Source organism: Macrotis lagotis, chromosome 1 (genome assembly GCF_037893015.1).
Source record: "Macrotis lagotis isolate mMagLag1 chromosome 1, bilby.v1.9.chrom.fasta, whole genome shotgun sequence".
Classification (NCBI taxonomy): Eukaryota; Metazoa; Chordata; class Mammalia; order Peramelemorphia; family Peramelidae; genus Macrotis; species Macrotis lagotis.
In genome coordinates this window covers 823,405,127-823,429,965 of record NC_133658.1, presented here as the reverse complement: position 1 = coordinate 823,429,965, position 24,839 = coordinate 823,405,127, and the positions used below count along the sequence as shown (strand labels likewise).

Genomic DNA, 24,839 nt, shown 5'->3' with positions numbered 1-24,839 from the left:
TGGTCCTCTATGTGCCCTAATTATTAAGACAGGATTATATACTTGGACCTGGAGGGGATCTCAGAGAATCTCATCCAAGCCCTTTGTTTCATAAGTGAGAAAATCTGTGGCATTCAAAGATGAGATTTCTTGAAGTCTAAGTCTTCTGAATCCAAATTCATCACCCCTTCTACTTCTCTACTATTTTGGTAAATAAAGTCTAAGGTCTCTCATTCAAGTACCCTGGTCAACAGAATGCACTTTAGTAAACCTGTCCTATCCATTAACTGAATTCCACGTGGACCTTCATCTTCTCTTTAAGAGAAGATTACACAAGTTACACAAATATTTCTGTATAAAATAAAATGACTGGTCACAGGAATCCAGATTTAGAGCCGGAAGGAATCTCAGGAGTTGCTGAGTATAACTTACTTTACAGAGGGAGGTTAAATGATTGTCCTAGATCATAAGAATCAGTAAGACTTTCAAATGAATTCCTCTGATTAAGGGTCAATGTTCATTCTATGGTAATTAAAAAGTATGACTCTGAATTTTAAAGTTGTTAACATTCCAGAGTTCTCCCCTTTCTCAAAATTTAGAAGTCAAAAATACCTTAAAAGAGATAGAAAGACCTAGCTAAAAAGAATATCAAGAAAAGTACAAGATAAACAGAATAAATATAAATTAAAGTAATTATAATCCTGTTCTTAAATTACTGCCATTACTACTAAAAACTCTAGTTTATAATAAAGTTTTAAAACTATTTTATTCCAGTAACACTGTTGGTATAGTTAAATACTTTAGAGAATGAATAAACCAATCAGGGGGAAAGAAAAGTACAGGATGCCAAGATGCTAAGAGTACCCAAGAGAATAGACTGTTGTGAGGGAGCCTGAACTGGGACCTGACCCAACATCTCCCAAGCCAGAGGCTGTGGATGCTACAGGCTGATTTATTCAGCTGGCAGTCAAGAAAAGTTGTCCTACTCTCTATTAACTACTAAATATCATAGAAATAAGAAGGATTTTCTAATTGAAAAGTTCCAAGAATTTCTGCTCTTCAGTCCGTGCATTTCAAGACTACACAATATGGCTTTCCTTTCAGGGTCTGCTGTATGAGTTTAGCCAAAATGTCATTGGAAGATTTAAGGAACCTTAAAATAACCACTAGGAACATGGCTAAAGGCCATTACAGACACAGGGGAGAGCAAGAGATGGAGTCAAATGATAACTTTCCAAAAAACAGACGGGGAAGGCAGAGAAGTAACTCGATGGAATCCCATCCCCTACTGACCTGAAATGCAAAATATTTGTACAGGTATGCCCCTCCAAGGATTACTCCAGCAAGCATAAATGCAAGTCCAAAACACATGCACCAACACCAGGCTCTTCTCTGGCCAACTGGTACCACTTCATCTGGATCCTAAACGTGAAACAAGGGAAAAGATGTTACATCTCTACTTAGATACACAATCTTAGCCCTAAGAGATCCCTTAAGACACTAGCCCAACCTCTCATTTGAATGAGAGATATGAACCTGAGAACCAGTGATGTCACATTTATAAGATGATCAGCTGTAGGTGTGATGAGTTATATCCTGGAGTTTAATATCATGATTGTCTGAGACCACACATCTTGGACAGTGGTTGGGTTTGTTGGTCCCAAGACTGAGTCTCCTGATCCTTTTGTTAATCTAGGTTCTTTCTAGTCTGTAATGCTGCCTCCTTCATAAGATATGCATCTGTGGAAGAAAAATAGCCCCTGTTCTTGCTTTCAGTCCCTGACTTACTGCAGTTGATCTGCAAGAGCATTAATATATTTTCCTCAGATGATTTTTATAATATACTTTTTTTTAACATTTAAAAGGTCAAAAAGGCTAATGGAAAAGCTTTGATAATTTTATTACCAATTGTTGATATTAAGGGTAAATATATATTGCTTTCCTTCACAATGGTTAAGACTTTTCTGGGAAATATTTAACAAAATAGGTAAAAATATATTAAAGGGACAAAAAGGGGAATAAACAGATATCTAAATGAAAATATGAAGAGCTGAAAATCATATAAAGAATTGAAAGGTAGATTATATTTTGTACCATAAATTCGGCTTTTCTTTTTTTGTAAACTTATATAAGGGCAATAAAAAGAAAAGAATTCACAAGAAGGGAATATAACAATTTCAGTATGTCAAAGATATGTTAAGCTTATTTGTCTAGAATTAATTATGCACCCTCACCATCTCACCCCAGCTCCAAAAATCCTAGGAACATTAAGTTGGCTTTGATGATGTACTTGCATTTTGTCTCCAGAGGCAGAAGCGACAAGACAAAGACACTGGAGGAAAAATCAGGTAGAAAAAAAGGTACAATAAAAGGTGAAAAGAAGAAAATAAAATTACCCTATCTACATATCAAAGCAAGAGAATCAACTCTCTCTAGTTACTATGCTAAAAAAAATGATGAACATTAATTCCCCTTATGAAGATTCATATAAGCCAGGCAGCAGGCACAAATGGTGAAATTGTGAAAGTACATTTCTTTTAAGCCAGTTAGCTACCCAGTCATATGATTTACAAATGGGGTAGTTGAGATGACACAAGGTCTCCCTCCCAACTGCCCTTTTGGCCACTTTTAATCTCTGCCTAATTATATATCTTATAGTTTATCAATCAATTAAAAAGCAAACATTCATGAATGGAAGAGACAAAAAACAACCTTCAAAGAGCTTACACTTTAGCTGGGGAAGAAGACGTACCTGTGTATGTGTGCATGTGCCCAAAACACAAAAGATAGGCATACCCAAGAGATTCAAGGTAGGTTTCAGAGAACCCCCAAACAAATACTAACCTCAAAGAGCTTACAGTTTAGCTGGTGAAGACATGTACATATGTATATAAGTATACAAGGTAGTTTGGGGTGGGGGGACCAGTTGGCCAGACCAGGAAAGGCTTCAGGGAGCAGGTGGTTGTTTAAAGGTTGAAGACATTAGGGATTCTGAGAAACTCAAGTGAAGTCAAACCACATACCAAGGCTTGGACACCAGCCAGTATCAAAGGACACAAGAGGGAGGTGGAATGCTATGTATGAGGAACAGTAAGGAAGCCAGTTTGACTAGACTTACAGAGGGTGGGAAGGAAAATGATGTATTATGAGGCTGGACAGGGAAGTGGGGCCAGTTTGTGAAATGTTATTTAAATGCCAGACAGGAATTTCCATTTGGTCCTAGAGAAGTTAACAGGGAACTGGAGAAGTATATGGAGTATGGGAATGACAGATCTCAGTTTTAGGAAGAACAGTTTGGACTGAAGCAGGGAGAGAACAGAGGCAGGGAGACCACTCAGAAGGCTCTTTTTTAAAAATTTAAATTTAACAGCTGAAGCGTGATGGTAGTGATTAGACAGAGAAGATGGTGTCAAGATATAAAGAAGATTTGGCAACTAACTGATGATGTGGAGGTGAGAAGCTAATGTTTATTCTGAGTTTGTGAATCTAGGGGACTAGAAAAATAGTGGTACCCTTGAAAGAGACAGGGAAGTTGGGAAAAGGGATGGATTTGGAGGATGATATAATTCTGTTTTAGGCACATTCAGTCTAAGCCAGCTAGTTTACAGGTATCTAGATCCAACAGGCAGTTGGTGATGTGGAAATAGAATTCAGGAGACTAGATATATAGCCTCGTGAGTAATCTATATGGACATGATGATTAAACCAATATGAACTTATGAGATCATGAAGGAGAGTATAATGATAACAATCATTAACAACTAATATTTCTATAGTACTTTAATGTTTGCAAAATACTTTATGTGACTTCATTTCATCTTCTACAATATCCCTGTGAAGTAGATGCTTAGAATTACCTTCATTTTTACAGAACAGGTTGCTGAGGTACAGAATGGATAAGTGATTGCCCAGGAACAAACAGCTTAGTAAGAATTTGAAGCAAGATTGAGAGAGGCAGAGAAAATCAGAAACTGTCCCAGAGCAACCGACAAGGCTACATATGCTAGTCTCTTGAGTCCTACTTTCCATGATGACTGTAGATTAGCAACTGTGTCTAAAATAGAATTGTATCATTCCCCTCCGAATCCATCCCTTTTCCCAACAGGGAAACTGTTTCTTTCAAGGGCACCACTATCTTTCTAGTCCCCTAGATTTACAATTTGAATGGCAACACAAGAGTTACATATATATACAACTGAATAAATATGACATCTGAATAAATCTAATGTATAATATGAATGTGAGACCTCTTGGTACTAAATATAAGAATTACAGGCATTCCTAAGCAGAAGGTATTAAGTTTAGTTGGGTCTAGATAGGTAGTAATGAGGTACTTGGAGCAGAAAAAAAGGTGAAGAAGGCAAAGAGGAAGAGTAGGACCAAAGGCAAGCAGATGGAAGCCTCTATGGTCTAAGGTTGGCTAGGATTGGGTCAAGTTATGGAGAACATAGAAATCTAAAATGAAGAATCTGAATTCATTTCCACCAATATGTGACTATATATGACAGGAACCCACTAGGTGATGAAGATAACAAAGACATTAATGACATAACTGGTGACCCTAAGTTGTATATAATAGGAGTTAAGGTGGAGAAGGGGTAATGATAATAATACAAATAATAGTGGATACAAGGAAGGTGAATACAGGGACAAAGGAGAAAAATGTCAATGAGAGTTAAAAAGATTCACATCAAAATAAAAGGATTTCCATATCTAAGGGAAAATTATGACTTCCCTAGAGTTGTGAAAATTTACTTAATTAAAATTTAATTCCATCTATTTTTCTTAGGAAGTATAAGGGGGGAAAAAAAGAACATTTCAGGACCATTTAACTTTTATAGAATGGCTCAGTTAGCTGGGAAGGCAGGAGGTCATGTTTATAAGACACTGTCAGAGCTGAGACATCTTAATTGTCAAACAACTATAAAAAAAACATTCATCCATCTCACCTTTAAAGTGAACTGACTAAAACATATTTAGTCACCTATATTCTGATTGGATTTTCCATGTCTCTGATAATAATTTTTATTTTTATACAAAGCTAAGTTACCTCAACTGAAACATTGTCACTTTTCTGCTAAACAATGTCAATCAAAAATTTAAAAAAAATAAATATTTTACTAAACTATTTAGCTTATAGGTTTGTAGCTCATTTTTGAAGATCTTAAAGGTTCTCAAAGTGTCAAGAACCAAATTCTATTTTTAAAAAAGAGGAAGGGGGGGTGGATAGGTGGCGCAGTGGATAAAGCACTGGCCCTGAAGTCAGGAGTACCTGGGTTCAAAGTCAGTCTCAGACACTTAATAATTACCTAGCTGTGTGGCCTTGGGCAAGCCACTTAACCCCATTGCCTAGCAAAAACCTAAAGAGAGAGAGAGGAAGGAGAAGGAAATAAGCACAGTGCTCAGTGCCTTTTTAATATGATCACATTTGATCTTTACAACAACCTAGTAATTACAACAATCTAGTGATTTACAACAACCTAGTTAACATTACCATTTTACAGCTGAGGGAATGGGCAAAGAGTAGTAAAGTGATTTATCCAGGCTCACACAGCATCTTGGGTCACATTTGAACTTGAGTCTTTCTGACTCCAGTACTAACATTCTATTCACTGGTCCCACCTTGATCAAGTTATGTGAAGAGTCTCTGGGCAGTCAAAATAAAGGTCAAAAGCTACTCACTAAAGTTCTTACTAAAGTTCCTCTATTTTTCTCATATTATTTTAAACAAAATTTACTAATACTTAATGATGTCCTTTCCCAGACCATGCCAAATTGGAAATAAGAAAGGCTGTGGTGAGAAGGAATTTTAAAAAGTAAATACAACTATAAACATCTAAATTTGGGGTCATAGAGTTAGGGCAAAGAACCCTAGTTACCTACTTCCATAATTTCTCTGTGGAATAGTTGTTATTGGTATTTATAATAAAGATTTTAATCATAAAGAGAAGATTAAATTGGGTCCAGTATACTTTATTGAAGTATAATAATTCACATTATAGAAGTGTTTATTTTTTCACAAGTGGAAGTTAAACATTGATTGGCAAGGCAGTACAACCCAGCCAATAGAGTGCTGGTCCTGGGATCATGAACACTTGGGTTCAAATTCTTCCTCTGATATACACATAATGTATGATTAAAGACAAAATCAATTCTCTCCTCTTAAAAGTAAATCCTGAAAGATTCATAAGTTATACAGATGAGTGGCCAATCTGAGCAGAGATTCCTTTCTCCAGGTTTCTTAAACCTGTATACTCTAAGGCACAGATTTCCGCCTCCTCCTCCCTATTAGCAGATGGAAGCCTCTATGGGCTACGGTAAGCCTGGTACAAAAAGTGGGTAAGTTTCAGTTATGTGGGGGAACCTACATATTACCATCCTTTATAATAACAGGCAATTTTCTCAAGCCTATAAAATCAGAGATCAGGTGCATATGTGCAATGGAAAAGAGGGTTTCTACCACAAATCAGGTCTGTCCATGTTCATAATACATACTTGCAATCCAAACCTATAGTATGCCCTTAGACATTGTGCTAAGAGCTAAACATTCTACTGCAAGATATCACTGTTTAATTGTGTAAAAGAGAAATGAAATAAAAGATAAATTCAGTTACAGTATTTCTGTTAGTTCATATTTTTAGATCACCTCAACCATTTCCCTAAAGGTCTTCAGGAATGTGTCATCAATTATAAATCTAACCCAGGTTAAAAAAAAAAAGCTGTAGCCTTCCCATATTTTTCTTTCCACTGTTCTCAAACTAACAGGTAACTTCATATCTCCAGACATTTCTATTTAGGTCTTCTTTTTAGGCTGAATTTTTAAGGGAAAATTTTTCCCCAAAGCTCTCTGGAAACCTACTTTAATATTATAGCACATTAAACCAACATTTCAGGATGCAGAACTCTAAGAGGATAATATATTTCTAGGATAAAAAAAAGAAAAAAAAAGAAAAAACATTCCTCCAACTGGAAGGAGACAATTTGACTTGGGGGTGGGGGTGGGAAATGAGAAAGTAGTACTGTAGTAAGAATACAGACTATAATTAATATTATCTCACAAACCTTGGAAGTATCATTTTACAGATGAGGACACCGAGGCATATAGAGATCAATTGACATGCCCAAGGTCACTTAGCTAGAAAATGTTTGGGACTGGGCTAAAGATGTTCTTGTCCAAGGTGCAGTACTTATACATCATACCACCTGAATCACATTCTAATGCCCTGAACTAATAATGTACTTTTTAAAGAAAGTCAAGTTCTTTAAAAAGATCTGGGACATTTAAAAATATAGTCAAGTGAGAACCGTAACATCCTCCTGAGTATAATCAGGTTCATCACAATAGAATTCTTTGACGCCCTCTCCTCTTCTTCTAACCATGGCTACCCAAAGTCAAACTGGCAATTTCATTTCATCTTCATTCAACATGACCCCTCCTCCACTTTAGAGGACTGATCTTTGTTCTTCTTGTTGGCTTTGCCTAAAATAATTTCCTATTTCTCCACGTCTACCATCAAAACTGAATTTAGGATAAACCTGATGTATCCTCACCTCATGCTAATCAACCAACAAGACTTTATGAAGCCCCTATTTTATACATACATACATATACATATATGTATATGTATGTATTTATGGCAGGATACATCTGGAAAAGTGAGCCAGTAGACTCAACTTTATCACCTTCTTGATTTGGAATCCTCTTTGCCTATATTCAAACTCCACTATCACAATGACTGGTCAACATGAAAAAAGATCCTGAGTTCTCAAAGCCTAAATCTCAGGAAAGATTTTCCTAATGGTCTATTAAACAATATTTCAGGATGTAAAACACTAGATGTCAAATAAACTTATCTGTCCTCAAACTTTAGTAAGTGGCTGAGGACCAATAATAATAACGTGCATTTAAGGTTATTTGAGCCTGTGAGCAGCGTACTACAGGTAAATACTGTCTCTATTTTGATAGCTAAAATCATAGTTTTAGGGTCTTGTTCAAGAGGGGGAATTTGAATCCAGGTCTCTCTAACTCCAAATCCAACCCTATCCACTATACCTCAAGATCCCCCTTAGAAGAGCAACCCACCCAGGAATGAAATATTTTTAACTACAGCACCATAAGAAGTCATCTAGTAAAGTGCCAAGTTGTGCATCAATGGAATAGCTATTCCCACAGATTTTTAAGGACCCTTCTACTGATGGAAATGATATGCAAAATGGTAGGATTATTTTGAACCTGTTATATCAGGGTTATCTAATACACAAAAGACTCAAATATTTTCTGAAGGTTGAATACTTCTCCAGAGGAGATAGTCAAAGAAGATTAGTGAAATCATTGTTCATGAATGGTTTTCCAGTGGTTTTCCACTGTCTTAGTCAAACACTGGGTAAAATAGCTGTAAGGGACCACAGGTTATCTAGTTCAACATCTCTTCATTCCACATTCATTTCTGTCCCTATCACTCCCATCAGCACATTGTAATCAAAACAATGCCCAGAGGTCAGGTCCTAGATACCAGTAGCAGTTCTGCCATTAACTGAGAGGCAAAGATAAGTCATTTAATTTCTTTGGGTCTTATCTTTCTTATCTGTGATAGGGGAGAGCATTGAGGAAGGCATCTAAGGTCCCACCCATATCTAAAAGTTAATGATTCCATGGAAACCAGTTCTAGTGGTACTCTAATACCAAAGGTATTCAACTCAGAGACAAAAGGTGTGTACACACACACACACACACACACACACACACACACACACACACACTGTTCCTTTGACCTCTAGAGTCAGGTAATTATGAAATTACAATATAGGATTGTTGTTATTAATAATACTCTTTGCTGATGCTGAAGTTGATAAGATACACAAATCACATGAAAGATAAAACTTCCTCATCCTGCAAATTCTCTCAGCCTTGGAACTCGTATCTCAACACTACCTAGGTCCCAAACTTTGATCGGTCATGAATTTCAAAACCTCCTTTTAAGGAGAGGGCTCAGAATAGATATCTCATTTTCTCCCTGGCTATACTACTTTGGAACTTAATCGTTTTGCCTTCTAGTCTTAGCACAGGGCCAAGAAAATAGCAGGTGTTTATGTTCTTTGACTACTGACAGCATAATAACAGCCTCAAGAATACAAAGATTGCAAATTCCTCTAGAGTCTCAAGTTTATATTTAATATTTTCAGTTGACTTTTCTAGCGAAGACTACTACAATCTCAACTACAGTGACATAATAGTCCACACTTCCTTTCTCCCCCTGTAAATACCAGCCCCATACTTCAGAGACCCTTGAATTTCTTTCACTAATAGACTTTCTCGAAATACTCATCTTTAATAGTTAAATCAGGGCTTATCAAAACTTTTTGAATATTATAAAATATAAATATCAGGGTTACTGAATTAATTGCCACTTAAGGGTGATGGGTGGGGATGGGGGGGAAGGATAAAGACCACACACCTGCGATTTTATTAATTGAGGAAATTCCCAGGTGAGAAAACTCCTTGTAGCCAATGTGGGTGGCATATTCTCTGTAATTTATAGTCTAAAGAGGTTCTTAAAGTTCAACCCTTAGGGGGTCCTTGAGATCAAAACTACTTTCATAATACTAAGAGGTTTTAATTTCTATCAACAGATGTAACCATATAAACAAAGGAGGGAACCCTTCAATTTTTAAGAGTATAAAGAATTTCTGAGATCAAAAGGTTTGAGAAGGGCTGGCCTCTAACCTATTCAGTGTCAAAAGACTAGTATGTGTCAAAGATGAGGTTTAAATTCAGACCTTCCTGACTTCAAGGCTAGCTCTCTATTCATTATATAAGTTGTCTTCTCAGGAGAAAAAAAAGCAAAGAACAAGATTAAAATATTGCTTAAAGAGTCATATCCTCAGGTAAAGAAATTACAAAAAAAAAATTTAAATTACCGTTCCAAAGAACAAGAGTAAAATAATGGGAAACTCAACTTTATTAAGGAATCATGCAGAAAATCTAGTGACTTTTAAAAAAACCAAATCAGGAAAGTCTATGAATCCAAATACATCATTAGGCCATTCAAAATTAGCACAGGTATTTAGTTCTGGACAGTGTTCCTAGGACAGGAAATTAGGTTAGAACTAAAAGAAATTAGTGCAGTATCTATGATACTGCACATTTCTTAAGCAGCCAAATTTAACACTGCCACAATTTTTTTTTTAATGAGAAGTATATGTTATGAGGGATATTCCTTAAGGGCTATGGAATATAAATTTATTTCCTAGTCTGCATCTGAAGATGTGAAAGTGAAGAATCATGTAGAAGGCCTACTCAGAGTTTTGATGGCAAATTTCCAAATACAGGAAGGTAGAAACTGACAGAATTCCCCCAACTGGCAAGTATGTCAACCTAGTAAATATTACACCATCTAGTATATCAATGTTCTCTTCTTGGAGATCTTAATAACCAAGAAGGCTAGATTTTTTCAAAGAAATTAATTTCAACATTAAAAAGCTTTGTTCTGCCTTCACTTCCAGAAATTATGTATTTTATATTAAAGTAATCAAATAGGACAATAATATGAATTTTCTGTCAGATAAAGTGAAGTTTGTGAAGTTATTCTAAGAAAGGTTTCCAAATTGAACCCTTTTTTCAAGGATGGCACAAAAGAAAAGACGATCTTGGAAGGTCTTTTCCCAATCTAGTCTTTTTTAAGAGGATAGAACACCAACATTAGTATTGTTTCAGGAGAGTGACCAGAAAGACCAGTTGCCACTTCATTTCCCATTCAGCTGGACTGCATCATGCCACCAGGAACCACATCTTCCTGTGAGACTGCATAAACCTTGGTAATCACAATTCATCAATTCCTTTTCTGTCCCTCAGGACCCTCTGAACTGGAAAGCACAGAGTTCCTTCCAAAACCTGGTCAATGGTAGGGGCAGATTTTTATTTGTATTCCAAGCGTTTACGCAGTTGCCTACCATAGATTATCACTTAATAAAATAACTAGATTGTTTTGGATGAAAAAAATAATTGAACCAGTCTAAACTGATCAAATACCAATAACCTTAAAAAGATGACTTTCTGAGCAAGACATTCTGGCAAAATTATTACATTCATTCTTGTGAACATTATTAAACAGCCATGAATTTAGGTAATTTAAAAAGAACAGATGAAAAGTACATCGTTTCTCCTTATGTAACCAAAAAACATGATCCTAATTATGGTGTAATTCCTTATATAATTCATTAAGCCACAGGAAGAATCTTATGCAAATTGTATTTTGAGAGGGAGGTTATATTAAAAGATGACCCTGATTCCTTCTAATCTGAACATCAGGAACTCAGAAAAGCTCTTCAGCTTTTGCAGACACTAAAAGTTGAAACAGATGAATCCCACCCAGAACCACCTGGTTCATTTTTGGGTTAAGGACATTATATAGCCTGTAGAGAAAAAGTACTGCCAATTACAAATGTTACCTATTCAAACTGAACCTGCAAAGGTTTGCATATAGTTAAACGTCATGACATTTCATTTCTTCAACAATATTAAAAGTCTAAACTGGTACCAGGGCCTGTGGCTCAGGGGGTCCATAAAATCCTCTGCAAATTGTAGGTACTTTAGGTCCTTGAAGTTTGTTTACTTTTCATTAGCTAATCTTCTGGGAGAATAAGTAATTTGCTCCTGGCAGGGGGCAGGTGTTCAAGAGGCAACGGAGGTGACTGCATCTGCTCTGTGATAGCACACTTAAAACAAGACACTATTTTAATACTTATCAACTCAGTTGTACAATACTTACTGGCCATCAAAAACATTAAAATAAAAAAAAATCTGGACCAAGTGATGAAGGCCAAAAAAAAGTTATAGATGTTATAAGTTTCATTCAATTAGGTACTTGTGACAGGCAATGTATAGATAGATCGCCAGTGGATAGAGTACCAGTCCTGAATTTACTAGCTGTGTGACTTTGGTTAAGTCACTTAACCCCATTGCCTTAAATAAATTTTTAAATTTTTTTTCAAAAAATAAAAGTGTAGAGATGGAATGACCTATGGATCACAGAGTATATAGAAGGAAGGTGTAAGAAGACTGGAAAGGTAGGAAGGGATCAAAAAAGATGAAGAGCTTTAAAAACCAGAGGATTTTATTATATTTGATCCTGGAGGTCACAGATAGCCACTGGAAATTTACTGACCAAGGGATTAATATGGTCAGACTTGAATTTTACGAATATCAATCTAACAACTGGGTGGAAGACCAACTGAAATGGGGAAAGACAAGGAGACCTATCAGCAGATCACTACAACAGTTCGTACAAAATGATGAGGAAGGACCTGATCCAGAGTGATGGCAATGTCAAAGGAAAGAAGGGGACTTATACTAAATATATCACCGAGCTGGAAATGATAAGACTTCCCCAATGAATACTAGTATAGGAGTGGTGAGAGTGACCCAAGACTGGGGTTTAGAGGGGCTGGTTTTCTATTACAATACAGGGGGCGAGGTACTCAAAAGAAGAGGACAATGTAGAGTTGATCTAGCTCATCATGGGGTCAAGAGGGGAAAGGGAAGACAATACAGGGGTGATGGCCTGATAATGAATGAACAAAGGAATCATGGTCCTGGAGGTCACAATGAAAAAAAAATTGTAAGGCAGAAGGTTAAAATTAAAGTGAATGACAAAAGATTATGACAGGATTAGAATAGATTATAACAAGAAATTTATGTTTAATCTGGGGGATAGACAAGTATGCATACATATTTATGAAAATATATTTTAAAATATATGGAAATAAAATACTATTAAATGTAAAAAAAAAAGAAGCAATAAATATATACTGAATGAATGAGTTCCACAAAAGGACAGGTAATTGAATTAGGGTGGTAGAGAAAGAACCAAGGAAATAGCAATGAGGAACATGAAACAATCAATCTAACCCCACCACCATGATCCCAAGGAATCAGACAATATGAGTTAAAAGATAACCAGCAGTGATGGAAGTGTAGCTAAGGAAGCTATGTCACCAGCAGGTAGACAGACGCAGCAGGAGTTTCAAGAGGTAATCTGGTCAGTAACCTATGGCAAACTATTGGTTGGATAGCTTTGGAGCAGGAGGCTGGAGGGGATGGGTTTGAGGGAATGGGGATAAGGAAACAGCCGGAGGAGGATGGGAAAAAGCCACAGTTTTCAAAAATCACTGGAATGGAGTTGGCAGTTGGATGGAAATGTATTCAATCCTAAAGGAAGGAATTCAGGATAATTTTATTATTTAATATCACCTGAGCCTCACAATAACTTTAACAGATAGTGTAGGCATTAGTATTATGAGCATATTACAGGTGTGGAAACTCTTAAAACTTCAGTCACACAGAAAGTAACAAAGGTGGTAGGGATCCAAATCTAGGCTACATAAGATATTGAGGAATTTAGAGGTAGGATGGACCTCAGAGATCTTGTAGACAGAGACTGAAATTTCTTGAAGCTGAGAGAAGTGTTCATATTTCACTATACAACCATACAGGCTAATGGGTAGTAATGAAGTTGTTGAATCAGGTGTTAATTTATTTCCAGGTTTTAGGATCCAGAATCAAATACTTACTTTTTTTAGTGGGAAAAAAAAAACTGCTTTGAATTGGAGAAAACAAAGAATATGTTCTTGGCCTATAGTCAATGGTCAATAAACAAAAAACCCCACCCTCCTGTTTCCCTAAATTTCTGGATTTTTTTTTTTTTTTTTTTTTTTTGGTTATAATAGAAGGTTGGATTGAGGTGGGAAGGCTTGGAGAAATTGCTACTGGATGGAAAGCAAAACCTTGGCTCATCTGTTACATGGACAGAGCCCAAAGAAAACACTTGTACAGAATTATTCATTGTATAAAATTTGTTATAAACAGATCAACAAAGGACTGTTTCGATGGGCCATCTGCTGGGATAAAGAAGAAACCTTCTCCCTTTATACAATGGATCTGTTTCTAAGAAGTCAAACTAATTCTTTGGCAAGTTCTTTTGCAAAGAAATAATTACTCCCTCATTTATTGCCTTTTGGGGATAAATCTGGAATTTCATGTAGAAGCTCAGTGAACCAGTTTGATCAGAAAGCTAGCTCTCACCTAGGTTATATGAGAATTCAGGTTATATGACAAGAATAAAAGTCAAGTCGACAAACAGGCAATTGTGTTGTGTCACATATATGTGAATGAAAATGTATATAAATGATTTAAATTATATATCACATAAAATCACTGTATATAGTTAACATTTATATATTACATATAATGTAAATCATTAATATATTATATTAGTATACATACACATATAGAGCCCCAAACAAACAACCACACCCATTCTATTTTGTAAAGATAGAGGTTGAATGTTCCTTTTTGAGTCTAGTGCAATCACCAACCAAATATAAATGATGACAAAAAGGGATGAATATTCGTTATTAAACTGACCTTGGTATTCAGGAAAAGATGTCACACATGTATTTTAGTGTGGTAGAATGGAAAGAATGCTGGAATGAACGGGGAATGAGGAAATGTGAATTCTCATCTAAAATATGTGACTGTGGGTAATTCAGTTTTTTCCTATGATCCCCACTAGTAAAAATGATCAGGTCAGACCTATGAATTTGAATCCAAAGAATTCCATGGGGAGTGGAGGGGGGCATATTTAACAAATACCTATCTACTTTGCTGACACTATAGGTCATAAACATATATATGTACCTTAAGGCAAAGAAACCAGAAATTTGTGGAAATCAATCCCATGACCACAAAGTTGATTTACTAGTCTAGAATCAATTACCATGATGTATCCCCACACCATCCAAGGTCAGAATTCCTTCCACTATCCCATGCTACAAATTAAAACTAAAAGAAAAATGAATGTTATTCACATATTATTGTAGATTATTGTAGGTTACAGTGAACCTGGAGTAAAGACAACAAAGTGAAAAGACAAGGAGTAACTTTAAGAGCCCAAGAGTTTTGGTGTTAACATTAACATCAATACACAGAAAGAGTCCAGAAGAGATCATCTGAATCGATGTTTCCTTATTTGATTCAATTTACTTGAAATTCTATGAAGCAGGGATGAGTTAGGGCAAGTCAATTTCCACACCATTCACAGAAATGCTTTATAAAGTATTTAGAAATTCTAGAATTTTAGAATTTAGAAATTCATCATTACATTCATTTGGTTTATTTTAAATAAATGAGGTCCTCATCAGCTCTGGCTACTCCAGAGATTTTGGGTAAGACTTCACTACTTTGGACCTCAGTTTTCTCATCCAAAGAATTAGGGAGTAAACTTCTAGGTCTAAATTCCTCCAGTCTCTCATGACATGGACAGAAGGTTTTTTCTGTCACACTTGAACTCCTTGATACTGGAGTATAGTCTCAAGTATCACTACTACCATTCCAGTTACATAAAAAGGAGCTGAATTAAAATGGTAAGAAGAACTCAAGTGAGGAGCAATAATAATGGCCGTGGCAAATATGAAACCTTGCGGCCAGATTCCAAAAGATCTAGGATTTCCTTCAATCCTAAATAAAATCTAATAGGATCCCATTCTGAGTGAAGTTTTTGAGTTAAAAGATCACCCTGTGGGAAAAGGACACATATGGACAAAAATATCTATAACAGCTCTTTTTGTGGTAGCAAAGATTTGGAAATTGAGGGGATGCCCATCAGATCAGCTGGAAAATGACTGAACAAGTTAAAGTAGATGACTGTGATTGAATACTATTGTGCTCTAAGTAATGAAGGGGTCTCAGAAAACCTAAGGAAGACTTATATAAAATGATGAAATGGGAAGTGAAAAAAATCCAAGAGAACACCTATAAACAGTTAGCAGCAATACTAGGATAACCATTAACTTTGAAAAACTTTGTTACCCAGATCAAGACAATGATCCAAGACAACTGAAAGAATCATGGATGAAAAAAATGCTATCCACCTCCAGAGAGAGACAGAACTATTGGACTCTGAGAGCAGACTAAAGCATATTTTTTTCCAATTCTTTATTTTTCTTGCTATTTTTCCTTCTGTTTTGTTTCTGCAACATGGCTAAAAAGGAAATGTTTTGCATGACTTCACGTGTATAACTGATATATTCTTTGCTTTCTCAATGGGTAGGGAGAAGGGTTAGGAAGGAGGGAGAGAATTTGGAACTCAAAATTTTAAAAAATGAATGTTAAATTAAAAAAAAGGCAAAAAAGAAAAAAAGAAAAGAAAAGATCATCCTTTAGCTTAAGCCTGTCATGACCATAGCTGAAAGCTCAACCGGGCTGTTAGCCCAACATCTTGGCAGGCTTTAAAATGTTACAGATTCCCAGTTCTGGAATGAAGGAGAATAAACTCAGACTTATGGAATGTTGGGACTGGAAATAAATTTAGAGATTAGAGATTGAGCATAAGGAAAGAGTGATAGTTGGGAGAAACCTGGAATCAAATCCTGCCACTGAACCTCTTGATTTTCTCAACTTTAAGATAGGAATGTTAATACCTGTAATCTTATTAATATCTTTAGTCTTTAATGAGTTGGTTGGTATGAGCTTCAAATGAAATAATCCATAGAAAGTGTTACATAAAATTATAGGTATAAATTTCTGACTTTTACCTAGTTTTATTTCCTCATTTTACAGATGAAGAAACTGAGACCCAGAGAGAGAATGAAGTGACCTTCCCTTAGGTAAGTAGTAGAATTGAGGTGAGATAGGAGTAGGACAGAGTTGAAACCAAGTCTGTCAGACTCTCCATTAAGGATGATATAAAGACTCAAAGAGAAGTCATTAGAAAGGAAGTACTACAAAGAGAAGTTAGCTGTTGAAAATGGGCATAAGAGGGGCAGCTGGGTGGTGCAGTGGATAGAGCACAGGCCCTGGAGTCAGGAGTACCTGAGTTCAAATTCGGTCTCAGACACTTAATAACTGCCTAGCTGTGTGACCTTGGGCAAGTCACTCTTAACCCCATTGCCTTAAATAAAAATAAAAAAAGAAAATGGACATAAGAAATGCAGAATTAAAGGAGGATATAATTAAATAAATACTTTTTCTGGTCTAAATTTGTCTCTTTTTATGGAAAGTCCAAAGATTCATGTTCTAAATATAATTACTTGCATTTCAACTGATACTTCTTTATTCAAACTGTCTTTTTAGTAGGGAGAGTAATCGGTAAAATTTGTTAAAGCAGAGAATATAAAAACTAAAAGTTTCAGTAGCTTATCATTAATTCAATCAAGCTTATTTTTTTAAAAAAGTAAAGAAAATCCTACTTATATCATCTTAACAAAACATTTGCTTATATACACATTGAAGTTCCAAATACATAATTTTAGATAGAAATTCCCAAGATGATTCACATGAAAACTGAGGCATTTATAAATTTGTGGCATAATTCAATGACCAATGATACAAATGAATATTCTACCATGAGAGCAAGAACAGAATTTATCAATAAAAAAAAATTAAACTCTTTACTTTAGGAACAAGTTTAAGCATATGCTACCATTCCATTAATTTATTTCAACATGTAAAGAAAAATTCAATTTCATCCAAATGGTGATATTGGTTTTCCTTCAGAATTAAAAAAAAACCAAACCTTTAACAGACTATACTTCTTTTCCAAGGGTTTTATTCACTCAGTTGTTAGCAACATTCAGAAAAAATGTCCAGTAAGATGACAGATGATACAAGAACTAGAACAGGCTTGATTTTAAAAAGTCTTTCATTTCAAAAACAAGTATTGACTTAAGTAAAATTAATTTTCAAACAATTTCAATTAGAACAATTTCAAACAATTGTCCTAAAAGACAAACAGGATACACTAATCTCCTCTAGCTACCTTCTTTCTGTAAAAATGTTTTATTACTTTAAAAAAAGTAATAAAACTCAAACCAAACCCAGACAATCTCCTTTAAATCTTCCCAGGTTTCTTGAGAGCAAGAGTTAAATGTTTCTGAGTCTTGCAAATCACATTTGTTTCTGAATAATATTCCTTTCCTCCCACCCCCAGAGCAATCTTTTGTGACAAAAATCTGAGAAAAAAAGTTCAACAAGACTAACTACAGTACAGTTATTATGTGTAATATTCCATTTATAATGAAAGAAATTAGTTGTGCAAAAATACTTTCATTTGGATGGGCAAATTAATTTCACTAAACAGAAAAGCAGCTGAAACTCATCTAGTCCTCTAGTTTGTAGAAACTTCAGCCAGTTTTTGTTTTGTTTTTTAAATTAGAGTCTGAATAAGTTTAAGAGGTTAAATTAATCAGTGTCTATCTCAGACAGGATGACTTCTTCCTGGTCCTTTCTTTACACAGTGAAAATATCATGGAAAAAATTTATGAAGGCAGCAAAACATGGGAGACAAGTCACTGGATCTTAAGACAATGTACCTAGGTTCAAATCTTGCCTCTTACCCTTGCTATCTGCTATATACACTTGCTTGGAAAAATGATTTCATCTCTGTGGGTCTCAGTTTCATCTGTAAAATGAGGACATTGGATAAGGTGATTTCTAAGGTCCATTCCAGTTCAATGTCTACCATGGTTTATTTAAATGAATCTCCCTTCATAATTACAATGATAAAGAGGGCCCTGGAGTCAAGGTGAGAAAATGGATCACTATAAAAAGTGGTAAGTTCAATGAATGGAAAGCCACAGACCTTAGAGCTCACTTCATTTTGCCGAACTGCTTTTTCTCCTCTTTAAAAACAAAATAAACAAGGGGGCAGGTAGGTGGCACAGTGGATAGAACATCGGCCTTCGAGTCAGGAGGACCTGCGTTCAAATGTGATCCCTGATGCTTACTAGCTGTGTGACCTTGGAGAAGTCATTTAACTGCATTGCCTCATAAAAAAATTAAATAAATAAAAAAAGAACAAACAAAAACCCATCACTTTTTTTACAAGTAAAAACTAAGACAATGAGGAAAGGATCCAGAAAGAAATACTTAATAATACTTAATACTTAAAAATGGCATAAATATAATACCCAAATAGTTTCTTTTTAATAAATATTGTAATTAAATGGGAATGTTATGTGTACTCAATTCAATTTAATATAAAATACCTACTCTGCATAAAATCCAATCAAGTCATCCCCTAGGATCCAGAGATATTAAAATGGGGAAAAAATGTACATGGCTATAAATGGCTCTTGAAGGAACTGACAGTATATTATGAGGAAAAAACAAGTGCAAGATAAACATAGTTTTCAATATCCACATCTACAAAATGAAACAGTTGGGGTTAGATTGATGTCAGAGAGTTAGGTGGTTCCTGTGAGGAATCACTAATAGACCCAGGAATGCAGGTGTAAAAGAAAAAAAGAGATTTATTAAGAAGTCTTTACAACACAAAGAAAGAGATAGAGAAAGTTAAGAGAGCTGTTTAAAGGTCACGTGGGTTTTAGATACTGCAGATTAACCAGGCAGACCAGCTGTGGATTCATTAGCGTAGGAGGTCAGAAGGAAAAAGAAGCCTTAGCACCGCCAGAGTCTGGGAGGTGGTGTTTGGGATGGGTCCAAGTTCTGCACTGGAGAGTTTGCCTTTGGGGAGTGGTCAAGGTCTTGTATTGGACAGACTGTTTCTGGTTGGGGTGATGGAGGTCTTCTAGAATCTAGCTTGACCCACCCCTGAAAACATGGCCAAGGTCAAAGTAAGAGTCAAGAGAAAATGTTTTAACAGTGCAGAGAAGGTTACAAGGATCAGCACCCAGTATATAAGATTATAAGATTAACAGTGCAAAAAAGATTACAACATTTGTTTCCAATTAAAATATTTCCTATGCCCATAATTCCCAGCATTAAGATGATCTCTCAAGTCCTTATCAGATCAGAATCTATGATTTTTAAGATCTTATATACAAGGTAATGGTGTGGGAGGGATGGACGAATAGGATAGATAGTAACTGAGATGAGTAGAAAAGAGTTTGTATAAATGACACATGAGCAAAGCTTTAAAAGAAGATAGGGGTACCCCAAAGAAAAAAATAAAAAATTTTCATTATGTCAACTTAATATTAAACAATCCTTTAAGAAATCTCACTTCATAAACTTTAAAATGTTTTCTATAACCTAAAAATCCACCAAGTTTGAAAATTTCCTTGTATACTAATTTAATATTAAATAAACCTTTATATTAAACAATCTCAATTCATAAGCCTTAAAGATGATATATATATATGCATATGTATTAAAAAACCCTATAAAAACCCCAATATGTTTGGAGTCCAAAGCATTATAAATGGACAAAACAAGTGAATAATCATTAACTCTGAGCTCAATTAAAAGTGCAAACTCTAGCTGTGAAATGGCCTCAGAGAATACTTCTGGCCAAGTAAAGTCACCCTACTATGGCAAAGTGGAATTTCCCCACAACCCTCTAAGCACTGATCAGAAATATCAATGTATCTGATGGTGTCTGGTCAAGAGAAGAGAGCTGCATTAAGACAATATGGAGAAGGATACAACATGGAAAAGACAAAACAGAGAGTTACCCTCTTTCAATTCCATCTGCACCATTCCCAGGTCCTAAAGTTTCTCCCAGTCTCCCCCCATTGTTAAGAATACTATAATATCAGGTGATGTAAAGTTTGCAAAGAGCTTCACAAATATTATCTCATCTGATCCACAAAACAATTCTGGAAAGTAGGTGCTCTTATCCCCATTTTTCAGATGAGGCAACTGAGGCAGGCAGTAGCCCAGAGTCACCTGTCCCATTTGAACTAAAGTATTTATAACTCTAGGTCAAGTTTATTAATACTCTATCTATTGAGTCACCTAATTGCCTTATGGAAAATATTTTTTAAAAAAACCCTGATAATATAATCACAAGATAAACTCGAGTAATGGGAGAGACATAAGATTTCACTGGAGTCCTTGAGACATGAAGAAAAAGTCTGCCAACTGCTAAACTACAGAGAGATAAGGCCATTTTTCAAATAGGTTTTAGAAGGAACCTCAAGAGAATAAGCACCACAACCCCCGTCATACTTCACAGATGAGGAAATTGAAGTTGGCCAAGGTGAAAGGACTTTGCCCCGCAGGTCCCACAGGCCACACCTTCTCTTTCTCAAGTCCATCTTTCTTGGGAGTTAAACTTAACAATGGAGGAAGCAAGCTGAAGTCTGATTGGAGTGAGGAAGTACAGTAACAACAACAAAAAACACATGATGCTTGCCAAATATAATTATAGAATATAGTACTAGAGCAGGCATATTTTTCTTCGGTATTTACAGCACAACTATTTTCCATAGTTTAAGTGAAAAGCAGTCTACAATGTAACATACAGGAAAAGTTTCCAATTTGGGGGGATCTATATTCATTCAATTTGAATATATTATGATACCCTCCTTCATTTCCTAATTATCTATTAACTGCTCTTCCCCCCCCCCTTCCTCTTCTAAGGGCTAGACCAACAGAAAAGATAAAGTATAAGATTAAAGACAATGATCCATAATAATTAATAGAGGCAGCAAATAAGGATCAATATGGATCAAGATGATTTAACAATAGGCAATGCAAGACAAAACAACTGCAAGGCTCCAACTAGCAGAAGATAGTGGGGAAACCACGGGTGGGGGGGTTGGGGTGGAGTTTGCAAAGCAGAGGTGAGTCCATCTTTACCAGAGCATCAAGAGGGGTCACTCTAGTGAGTAAAGGGTTCTTGTTCCTAAGGGGGTTTAGGCCCCCAACTATCCAATCTAATCTACTCAAGAGGGTTAAAGGAAGGAGCAAACAAACAATGGAATAATTGTTTTTATCTTGAAAAACCAGCTCCAGAAATATGACGATTTGGATACAATCATTATCTACCAGAAAACCAAAAAAAAAAAAAAAAAAATCTTCAAGAAAATACTGATTCTGTAATTATCCAAGCTTTTAAGGTTCAGAAGTTCTTTAACAAAAATATACCCTGAAATAAGGTTTTAATTTACATGTAAATGACTGATTAGAGATCCCACTCTTTAAAGCAGAGCAATATTTTGTCACAAACTGAAGAAAAGGCCCCTTTCAGTTAGGCACTGCAAAAGGAGTTAGTCATCTGTATCTGCCAATTCACTGATTACTGCCTTAGTTACAAAGCAGGACTTTGGCCTTTACTATTCAGTCCTGGTATTTGTTTGATGTGTGGCTTCTAGAAAATAGGGAAAAAAAAGAGGTTTAGAAAGTCATGGAGTCTTGTGTTGGTACTCTTGATAGGTGCCTACAATGTCAAATGTAAAGGTGAACTAAGGAGAACTTCTGAAGCTTCAGGCTCAGTGTAATAGAAATTGTGAGAAAATTATTAAGAGCTGATTTTAAGGCTTTCCAGCCAACAAAAATTTGATCTTAGTCCAAAGACTTTCATATCTCCCAGAGGATCCACGCCCAGAGAAAAGTAAGACTTCACCAAAAAAAAAAAATGATATCACCCAATCTCTTCCTCTGGAATTCTTTATAAAAAAAGAGGAATCAGTTACAGATATAGTCATGGGTTGATAGTTGTTTTCTACTCTCAGCACTTTGTGGTGGTGGTGGGGGGGACATGAACTTTAGATAAAAACAAATGTTCAAAATAATCTGCTATTGGAATTATGATTATATTAGAGCTATCCTAAGTAAGTTATTTTAGGACTTTGCAGAGGATTCAGGAAAGCATTGCACCCTGGGCAACCTCTTAATCCAGTTAGGGAGACCAGTTCATCATTACCATTTCAAGGAAGACAATCCATATTAAAATTCACTTTCGAAGCTTTTTTTTCCTGTGTGTATGTATGTTATTATTCTCTTACACTTCTGCACACAGACACAGAAAAAAAGGCGCAGACAAGGTGAGAATCCCCTCCACGACATTTTGGGCAAAGGGTCATCCAGTTAATTCTATCGCTTCTAAGAAACTGCTAAGTACCCCCAGCCCCAGTTCAATTTTTCTTATTAGAATTAGACGAAACCTCGAAAAACAAGCAGCCGGGCTCCTAAGTGGCACGCAATAATTAGTCTCTCTTTACATTTTTTTTTAATTTTGGTCATTTGAATCTTCGTAATTAATTAGAAGGCATCTTATCGAATGGAAAGTTTAAAGTATTCCACGACAGATTTCTTTGAAAAAGTTGGCAGAAATAGCAAAGACTGTGGAGTTGCATAAAGCCTATTTGTCACAGAAGTTTTAAAACGACGTAAGGAAAAATGCAATAACCTTTTGCATTTTTAAATATAAGAAACCAGAGCCAAAGGCTATCGCCTTTCTCCTCGCGTGCGATGTTCGCTTCTGCGATGAGCCCCGCACCACGAAGGGCTCCACGCACAGCCCGGGGGTGGGGGGAAATGGGGGAGTGGGGGGAAATGGGGGGAGTGGGGGGGGAGTGGGGGAGGTGGGGGGAGTGGGGGAAATGGGGCGGAGTGGGGGGAAATGGGGCGGAGTGGGGGGAAATGGGGGGGGAGTGGGGGAAATGGGGGGAGTGGGGGGAAATGGGGGGGAGTGGGGGAGGTGGGGGGAGTGGGGGAAATGGGGGGAGTGGGGGAGGTGGGGGGAGTGGGGGAAATGGGGGGGGAGTGGGGGAGGTGGGGGGAGTGGGGGAAATGGGGGGGGAGTGGGGGAAATGGGGGGGGAGTGGGGGAAGTGGGGGGGAGTGGGGGGAAAGGCTCATTCCGTGGCAGCCGGAGGCCCCGACGCGGGGTTCGAGGCGGGCAATTGTCTGCGGCAAAGCAGAACCTGGGGCGAAGGGCGGCAAGTCCTAGCCCAGGCTTCTACACTGGGGAGGGGGCCCAGCGGCCCGGGGCACGGCCTCCCAGCGCCCCCCGACCTCTGGCAGCAGCGCCCCCGGCTGCAGCCCCCGCCCCGGGAGGGGGCGCCTCGGAGGGGGGCTGCGGGGCCCTGGGCCGGGGCCGGGGCCGCTCGGCTGCAAAGCGAAAGTAGGAGCAGGGCCCGGGTTCGGGCCGGCTCCGCCGTCAGCCATTTTAGGGTTTATTTGTGGGGGGCAGGGAGAGGCTGGCGGGCCCCCCGGCCGCGGCGGTGACCCGGGCAGCCTCCGGCTCGCCCTTCCCCGCTCCCGCAGGCGCACAAAGGGGCCCGCCCCCGGCCCCGGCCCCGGCCCCGGCCCCGGCCCCGGCCCCGGCCCCGGCCCCGGCCCCGCGCGCCCGGACCTTGCAGTCCACGCTGACGGCGTCCGGGGGCACGATGAGCGCCTCCTCGCCGCTGCGGGGCTCCTCCTTCTTGGCCTCCTTCTGGGCCAGCGCCGAGTTAAATGCCACCTTCACCATGGCGAGGCCTCCGCCGCCGCGCGGGCTGCGGGTGCGGGTGCGGGTGCGGGTCGCTGCGAGCCGCCGGCCCGCCCGGGCCGCCTCCTCCCGCCGCCGCTGCCGCCGCCTCCGCCGGGCCCGGGCCGAGCGCTCGGTCCGTCCGCCGCCGCCGCCGCCGCAGGTCCGCCCGCAGCGCCGCCGCTCTCTGCCCGCTCCGCCCGCCCTGCCCGCTCTGCCCGCTCCGCCGCCGCCGCTGCTCTGGGGCGCTCGGGCTCCCGCTGCGCGGGCGGGGACGCTGGCGCGGCCGGGGGGCGGGGCCGGGGGCGGGGGCGGGGGGCGGGGCGGGGCGCCGCAGCCCCCCTCCGCTGTCTCCTGGGCGCCACGGGGACCAGGCCCCCGGGGCGCCTCAGTTTCCCCCCTTGCAGAAGCGGGGCGCCAACGCGCGCGTCCCGGGCATCGGGCCCTTCCCCCCCCCTCCGCGCCGGAGCGCTCGGCTTCCCGGGCCCCGGGGACCCCGCGCGCACCCCGGAACTTCTGTGCAAGCGGCGAGGGCTGCCCCCCCCGCCCCACCTGCCGCCCTCGGCCTTCCCGCACACCCCCGGCCCCGGCCCCGGCCCCGGCCCCCCGCGCCCCCGGACCCCCGCGGCCCCGGCCCCCCGCGCTCCCG

The 24,839-nt window shown here is 38.6% G+C and overlaps 1 protein-coding gene across 2 annotated transcripts in view; it reads right to left on the bottom strand.

Moving 5' to 3' along the window:
* The window catches only part of ITM2B (integral membrane protein 2B), a 30,405-nt gene extending 6,174 nt beyond the window's left edge, over positions 1 to 24,231 (bottom strand). The window contains exons 1-2 of one of the 2 annotated variants that reach the window (XM_074217118.1): positions 24,077 to 24,231; positions 1,273 to 1,401 (exon numbers count right to left, since the gene is read on the bottom strand). In XM_074217118.1, the coding sequence (XP_074073219.1) occupies positions 1,273 to 1,401; positions 24,077 to 24,193 (246 nt within the window). In that variant the 5' untranslated portion in view covers positions 24,194 to 24,231. The remainder of the gene's footprint in view (positions 1 to 1,272; positions 1,402 to 24,076) is intronic. The other variant, XM_074217117.1, reaches the window with a different exon arrangement.
* Positions 24,232 to 24,839: the final 608 nt, after the last annotated feature.